Genomic DNA, 8,633 nt, shown 5'->3' with positions numbered 1-8,633 from the left:
ACAGAATGCAGAGTATGCTCCAGTGGTATGGCTGCATCAATGGGGTGGAGGTATGTTTAAGATTGGGTTGTTAGTTGCCAATCAGCTTACTTTGCTACAATAATAATCGTGGTGATGATGATGATGCATGCCATAGAATAATGAATGAATGACGAATCAAGGCCAAACTAGCACCTAGTTTGCTTCCAGGTAATAAAAAAGAAAAGACATGCAGCAAATTCTTTTCAATTTCTCTTTCTGAGCTGATCCTTGCTGTTCAGTTCAGGCCTTAGGATCATTATGTAGCATTTGGGGAAAAAGATACAGCCCAACAATCCAACACTAGAGGCCAAGATGGAGAAGATCTCTACAGCCACCATGTACTTTCCCTTCGTGCTCAGATAAGGTGGGATAAAGGACAACCACACACTGCAAAACACCAGCATGCTGAAGGTGATGAACTTGGCTTCATTGAAAGTGTCTGGCAACTTCCTGGCAAAGAAAGCTACAGTGAAACTGACCGTAGCCAGAAATCCCAGGTACCCCAGAACACAATAAAACATAGTGATGGAGCCTTCATTGCACTCCACTACAATTTCTTCAGTCAGAAAGTCCATGTCCAAATGTGGGAATGGAGGGGCAGTGCAGAGCCACACAGCACATATAATGGATTGAATCAGGCAGCAAGCAAGGATAATGGAGTTGGCCAGTCTTTTCCCCACCCATTTCTTCATCCTGGATCCTGGCATGGTGGCCATGAAAGCCAGAACCACAGTGATGGTTTTAGCCAAGACACAAGAAACAGCCACTGAGAAGATTAGACCAAAAGATATTTGTCGTAAATAACACGACACTTCCTGAGGTTGGCCAATGAATAGCAAGGAGCAGAGAAAGCACAGCAATAAGGAGACAAGCAGAGAGTAGGTGAGGTCTCTGTTGTTGGCTTTGACGATGGGAGTGTCCCGGTTCTTGATGAAAATCCTGAGCACCAAAATTGTGATCAGAGAGAAAGACAACACCAAAACACTTAATGTAATCCCCAAAGGTTCTGTGAAAGAGAGGAAATTCAGTTGTTTAGGGAGGCAGAGATTTTGATTCTTGTTTGAAAATTGACTCTCGGGACATTTGAGACAGTCATCCATATCTGGAAAAAAAGGGGATTGAATGCAGTTTTAACATATCAGCTATTTCATGCTGTCATATTATTGCCCTATAAGCAAGAGGGAACACAAGAGGCCTCCAATCCCACAGGCCTAATAGGAGGCCACATTCTTCATCATCAGAGCAATCACATCTTAGAACCAGGCTTGAAATCAAGGAAGTTGCCAGTGACACTAAAGAAGATTCTCCAAACTCAGTTGTCTTCCCCAGCTCAGTGACCACATTCAATGAAGAAGTACGTGCTAATGGAAGAATGCCCTCCTGAGCTAGGTATCAGACAGTTATTTAGATGCAGAAGAACTGCAGCACTCATTTAGAATAGGGAGTGGTCGACAAATTACAAAAGAAGCTCCATTGATGAGCTCACCCCACAAAAGATCTCATAGGAGTCAATAAAGCTGAGTCACCAGACCCTTGTGCCTCTCATCTCTCACTAAATTATCTTCCTGAGGGTCCAGTCCTAACTGGTCCTTGGGTTGCCATCTGGAGGTGTCACAAAAGTTTTGTAAAGCAATTTTGTGCTCCAACCACTCTTGCTGCACGAAACCACCCCCATTCCAGCTGCCATGCAAGCACTGCTGTGCCAAGCTGGCAATGGCATCTTTCCAACCTTCTGCCCTTCCCTTCCTTGAGCACAACCAAAATTTTCTAAGTCACTGCAACTTGGACAGCCATCCTATGCAGGCTGCCTTGCAGCACAGTCCTTCTCTTTTGAAAGTCCAGTTCTCTTGCCTCCTTTCTTGACTCAGCCATGCCTACTTTCCTGGTCTTGGACTTTCTTCAAAGCTCTTTTTCACCTTATGAGTAAACACATATAGCATTGTCTTTTTTGCCTCCTACCCATCTCATATGAAATCTTCCCTGCTGGACATGGGCCACAGTCGTAGCAACAAAATGGCTTCCCTTCCTTCTTTTTTCTGCTGTACCCTGGATAGCAGTGATCATTGCACACAGCAATGGGCAGCACCTATGTATGAAAAACAGAGAACATGTGCTGCCACTCAAATTACAGCACAATCCTGTGCATGTCCACTCAGAAGTAGGACCCATTACATGCAATTCAATTCCCAGGGATGTTTATATCACAGCTCTAGTCAAGAGCCCAATCCTGCCCCAGAACCAGCCTGTCCCCAAACCAGTCAATTTGACCAATTTGGCTAAATTGGGCCCTGCTCCTGGAGGGGTCCCACACTGAGGAACAAAATGAGGTAACCCAGAGTGTGACTGAATTTTTTAGATGGACATGAGGGGTTATCAAGTGTCAAAGTGATTAAGGCCCAAATTCTAACCCACTTTCCAGCACTGGCATAGCTGTGCCAATGGGACGTGTGCTTCATCCTGCAGTTGGGTGGGACTCAAGGAGGCCTCCACAAAGTTAGGGAATGTTTGTTCCCTTACCTTGGAGCTGCATTGCCCTTATATCGGTGCTGGAAAGTGGGTTAGGATTGCTCCATAAATTTAATACTGGAGCATTTCCCATTTGCATTGCAACTTACAATGTATAGTCTGCTCCTACCTGATTGAACATGCTATGCCATGTGATGGTCTCTTCGTTAATGGTGAACTCTTTGCCAGGGAATGCCTGTGGATTCATCATTCCGACTTTCACTCTCAAGAAGGACTGGTTTGGGAAGATCACCCAGTTGATCAGATCAAATCCACCTGCTAATTCATGCTCCTCATCGAAGGACACCATGTCTCCAGCACTGTTGTTGAAAGAGATGCTCCTCAGGAATGGGTGAAGCTGGTTTGAAAGAGGTCAGGGAAGATATTTATTGCCAGATGTGCCCGACTCTCCAACTGAATATTACTCTTAACCAGAGTCCCAGACCTGAGTTCAAAGTTTACTTTGTTTTCTGAAAGTTTACTCCTAGATAAGGGTGTATACAATTGCTGCATAAAAGTCCAAACACTCACAAATTCATAACACACATAGAAGGGGCTGAAAAGAACACAATACAATTCAGTATAAATTTGGCTTCTCCGAGGTTTGAATAGTAGAAAGGTAAAAGCCGTGAGCGCCATTCCCGCTAGCAGCCAATTGCCCCCACAGCCAGACTGGGGCTAGGCTTCCCATTGGTTGCAGAGTGAGGGGAGGCACAAGCCGAGTTCTGGTTGGGTGTGTGTACTCCTGAACAGACTCAATTTGGCCTGAACGGCAACGCTCTCCCTTCTGCCCTATGTCTAGTCTGAGATTAGCTGGTCGCTCTTTGGAGGGCTGGGGAAGAATTTTTTGCTATCATCCAAATTGGCCTTGGTTGGCAGTTTTTTCACCTACCCCAGAGTGGTGAGGGCCAGGATGGTCTTATGTTGGTTAGGAGTTGTAAATCGGTAACTTGGTGTGATGCGGGAGGAGTAGGGTAGCTAGGGTCCAACCTGGTGTCCATTCTGAGGCAGCAGAGTCAGGGGTGAGCCATGACCACTCCCATGATACCTGACCAGCTCAATAAGGCTGGCTGGCAAGCCCCTTGACTAGACTGGCAAGGCTTAGCAAGGTTTGTCCTGTAGGCTGAGCAGTGAGTCTACCTTGACCCTTTGGGGCCAATGGTGAAAGGCTGAAGCAATCCTGGGACTAAGTTTGGACTCGAGTCGTATGGTTCGCCCTAAGGAGATTCACAGGGGAGTAGATGGCTAGAAATGGTTCCCCTGATTTGTGCCCTGCATGCTGGTTTGGCATTTATTTATTCCCCAACCAACCTTGCTGCAGTTGTTGTAAAGGTGTAAATAAATTGGCCCAGTTTAAACCCAAGCTGCAGTCTGGTGTCTTTATTGGTAGGTGCAGTGAAACAAATGTATTTATGGTTTGAAACACATTATACCTCTGTCCTCTTTTATTTAATGATGTAGTAACCAAGAATAACTGCTTCCAAGAATAATTTAGTTTAGAAGTGTTTATCTCGGCATCCAGCAGAATGGTTCTCTTGTCTTCTAATGACACAAGGAACATAGGAGCTGATGTTCAAGTTGAATGTTACCTGCAAACATTGTTCATTTGGAAGGAACAGCCTACATCGGTCCCCCATGGCTCTGAGCTTGGGCTTGAATGAGGTCATCTTGTGCAAGGCACGTGCTACAGCATGAACTGCATTGTAAATGCTGTAGCTCTGGCCAGTCATGCTCATTTCAAAAAGGGTCCCTGGGAGGTTCTCCAGCCTCTCACGACCAGTGCAAATATTAACATTCTCTCTGCCCTCATCAGAATTGTAAACAGAACAATCAAATGCATGTTCCCAGAAGATCCGGAGAAAATCATCTCCTTTGTGTGAGTCAGGATGTAGGTTCTGAAGGAAGTCTGAAAACCCCAGCACTTCATTGGAATGAATGGCAAAAGACAAAGCACCATGGAAGATTTGTATGTCAAAATGCCGGTTCATGGTGTCTGATGAGAAATCCCACCGAGCTGTCATAATCCACACTTTCCCTATAGAGGTCTCTGTAACATCTGCTAACATTGTATAGAAATATATGGTCCATTTCAAACCTGTTATGGTCTCAGCTTCTGCATTGAGAACATATATTTTGAGTTCAGATGTGAGCAGCGACATGAACTTGGCTACATATGGGTTTTCTAGTTTTAGAGTTTCTACTTCTTGTGTCATTTCTAACAGTTGAATGAGTACTGGTATTTTTTGACAGAAGGCTGTGCAGATTCCACGTTCAGACAGCATTGTCATCAATGTCTTTGCAAATTTCTCTCCATCATCATTATCCGAAACAATGATCCCGACCCATGTCCATTGGAAATGCTGGAGTAGATGGACAATCCCTCTGTACTGATGTACTTCGTTGGAGATCATCCGGTAAAAGGATGGAAGCTGTGACTTAACATTCATCATTGGAATGGATACACAGTAGGCAATCTAATGATAAATATGAATATAGTAATTTTTAGTATGAGGGGGCAGAACTGATGATAAGCCATAATGAATCTAGTCTAATATCTGCTAAGAAAAACAAAACAAAGCACTTTTTGAAATAAAAGGATTGCTATTGTCATTAACAGGAAGAATGTGAATGCATCTATTAGCAAATAAGCAAATATTGATGCTCTCACTTTACTAAGTCAAGGTTTGCCAAGATCAAATTTTGCTAAGTAAAACATGACCTCTCTTTGCTAAGTCAAGGTTTGTGTCATTGCTTAAGATGCATAATAAATCAATTAGATATCTGCAGAGAAGAAACCCAGTTCAGAGGTAAAAAACATGCTACAACATTACATAAGAAAAATAAAAGCACAAAAACAATCAGAAAATGATAATAAAATCTTCCTAGATCACTAAGTGAAGCTTAATACACGGAAAGCTTTCTGAATGGCAGCAGTTTACACACCTTTTTGAAACACCATGATGTGGGTGTAGCCCACAATTAATTACCCAATATTCTGTTGGGTCACAAACATTATCTTAATGCAAGGAATGCATACCTGTATGGCAGTGGGTGCCTGCTAGAGGGCATGCACCATTTCTGGAACATAATCCTCTAAGTAAATTGCTGGCCTTGGATTCCATAGGCTTGGTAGAAGGGCTCCCCTTCAGTTGTTAGGGAAAGCATCTCCCCCCTCCCCACCCCACACATGATAAGTATGACTTGGAAGAAGCAAAGAACCTTGTTCCTTGGCCTCCAAGTTAGACACCTGTAACCATCACACCAACACCTCAAGCATATTGCCCATATTGGGCCTCCTTTAAATTTCTGCTGTAGTGGTTAAGAGGATCCATTTGGTGGGAGAGACTAGTTCCTTCCCTGCAACTGATATGTTTTATTTGCCTGATAAGGGGCTCAATCATTGCATTTAGTCTGTGGTTTAGGCTACAGGGAACCATAATTAAACCAGGGCCTTTGACACAGCCTGAACCTCAGGAATCCCCAGTTTTACATATGTTGAGTGTATCACAAATGAATCTCTTTTAACACTGCTTTGTACTTACTCTGTGTACATAACTCTGTGTACAGTGTCCTGTACTTATGCTATTTTTTTCAGGTTTATTGGCTTATAGATTGTGAACTAAAAAAATTGCCATTTTTTTGGAGAGGAGACATTTCATTTGACACTGAAGCAGTGTGGGAAACATAAGAGTCATCATAGGGACAGGGACATGTGAAAACTGACTCCAAAGAGTAGTTATTCATCTGAGAGGAGAAACCAGAAATATCTCACAAATAACCAATACTTTTGCAAAGAGCATTTGCTTCCACCTTGGAGTACTATTTGATACGTTTGAACCTAGTTAGTTGATCAATGTCAACTAAATTATCAAACAATAAAAATTAGATTGCCCCATACGTAGTAATCTATATGTGTTTCTGAGAATAACAACAAGGATCAAAACTCTCAAAAATGCAAAAACTTACTAGCTCATGTGCTGTTGTACCTGTGGAATCTTGTAGATGCTTAGTTGAGTAGCCATGTGAAGGGAGATTTCAGAATCTAGTCCCCCAATGACAGCTATCAAATGCTGGTGCTTGTCACATTTGAAGTTGGGGACAATCCTTTCCTGTGTGGAGAGCAGTTTCAGGGTGTTCTGATGCGTCATTCTTGCATTTAAGTAACTGTCATAAATATGGAAACCCAAGCTGAAATTTGGCAGGATCTTCAAGTTCTCATTGATCTCCTTCACAGCAAATACCAAGGACAGGACATTTTGGTAGTACTTTGGGGCTGGACTAAAGGAAGAGTGACATTTGGTATAAAACAGAAATTCAAACTTTCATGAAGTATATCTATGGAAGCATTCCACTGTATACATTACCATAGCCTCCAATGTCATTAGATTCAGAAAAAAGAACATTTTAAATGTAGTGGAATCTTACCTAGCCTCCAAGTAAATTGAAACAATTCTTATCTAGACAACATGTCTTCCCTGTTTCCTTCCCCCATCATATCCTACACTACAAAGCAATGTATAATGATGGTGTCCTGCTAGTTCTGACATTAAACAAAATTCATGCACATCATTCAAACAAAGTTAAGTGCAGGTGAATTCTGTTTATTTCAATGGGACCAGATTTAAAGACAGATTTATCTCTCCCAATCCCCTCCCACTTAAATCAGTGGTGCTAAGAAATGCTTAACTTTGGTTGCATCATCCCTATTCTACACTATCTTATCTTATTAGGAGCTGCTAAAATCACTGTTCCTTATTTCCACTTATGCTTACTACAGCAAACCCTGCCAACTGCCCCACAGGAGGCTGAATTGTTCAGGTAAAAGGTTTGTTCCATCCCTTTTCCGGCCCTGCCATCACCCTGTGTGGGATCTTATTATTTCCTCATTTGACTTCTGCATCCAGAACCAGCAAGAAAAGTTTCCAAGCTCATGCTCTTTTTGACATTTCTCCAAAAAGCACTGCTTCAAGGTGAGGGGACGACGACGACGACTGAAAGTTGCTTTCAAAAAATAAATGATACCCTTGACCATTCCAGGATATGCTTTTAAGCATAGCAAGGAATATATTTAAAATGTGACACTATATCCATCAAATTCTAATGGATCTTTGTAGCAAAGTTGATCCAAGTTTACTATGAGTAAAGCCCAGAAAGCAGTTAAATGAACACGCAGATTTGAAGTCAAGCCTTATTACCCCGTAACTATTGGTATCTCAACAGCTGTCATTGCCAGTGATCTGTGGAGGCACAGGGAGATCTCTTTTTATTGTGTGGAGAGGTCACAGCTGTCCACAGGGCATTCAGTAGAGGTTACAACTAAATGCTTGAGCTTATGCTTTGCATCCAAAAAGTTCAGTGTGTTCATGATTGCAGCCTTATGTCATTTAGGAAAGATACATTTAGGGTGCAATCCTAATCCACTTTCCAGCACTGACATAAGGGTAATGCAACTTTGAGGTAAAGGAACAAACATTGCCCTACCTTGAGGAGGCCTCTGTGACTTTCCCCCCAAATGCAGGATGTAGCTCATGCCCCACTGGCACAGCTATGCCAGTGCTGGAAAGTTGGTTAGGATTGTGCCAGTAAGCTAATACATTTAAGCATGTCTTCCAAACCAAAGAACACCACAAAATTCATAAGCACACTATTTTCTGAACATCCCTATCCTTATATTTGTAATGGATCATTTGGGTTGCTGAATGTGATGAGGGCAAAGGGATTTCCTTACATAATTTCATCTATCAGCTTGATTTTGGGGTGTTCGCGGTACGAAATTTCATCAAATAGGCAGCCAGACTGTGAAATAATTGCTCCAATCATGAAATCTCCAGTCAGATGATACTTGTATGGAAGCAGGGAGGGGTCTGTGATGGTACACATAACAGTCTGTGCCTTGCATTCAGTTGGAGGAAACTGCAAACCCAGAATGAGTAGCAGTAGTAACAGAAATATTCCTGCCATCCTGGGCAGAGCTCAGGATATCTCACATCCACCATTAACCTGGTTATAACGCTCTTGTTCAGTGGCTCCAGAATCTTTTGAGGAATTAAGCTTGAGAGACTGTGGCAGTCCTTGCTGTTTGAAGTTCTGTAACAGAGCTCTCAAAA

The 8,633-nt window shown here is 42.6% G+C and overlaps 1 protein-coding gene across 1 annotated transcript; it reads right to left on the bottom strand.

The window, feature by feature from the left end:
- Positions 1-224: 224 nt before the first annotated feature.
- On the bottom strand, positions 225-8,406 carry LOC136652997 (vomeronasal type-2 receptor 26-like). The gene is made up of 6 exons (XM_066629925.1): positions 8,255-8,406; positions 6,513-6,804; positions 4,116-5,000; positions 2,657-2,884; positions 1,981-2,107; positions 225-1,123 (listed from the first exon to the last, which is right to left on the bottom strand). The coding sequence occupies exons 1-6, from the start codon at positions 8,404-8,406 to the stop codon at positions 225-227; spliced, it is 2,583 nt and encodes an 860-aa protein (XP_066486022.1).
- Positions 8,407-8,633: the final 227 nt, after the last annotated feature.

This window comes from Tiliqua scincoides, chromosome 5 (genome assembly GCF_035046505.1).
Source record: "Tiliqua scincoides isolate rTilSci1 chromosome 5, rTilSci1.hap2, whole genome shotgun sequence".
In the NCBI taxonomy this organism is placed as follows: domain Eukaryota; kingdom Metazoa; phylum Chordata; class Lepidosauria; order Squamata; family Scincidae; genus Tiliqua; species Tiliqua scincoides.
Note: the sequence above shows the minus strand (reverse complement) of the source record. Positions and strands in the feature narration are given on the sequence as shown.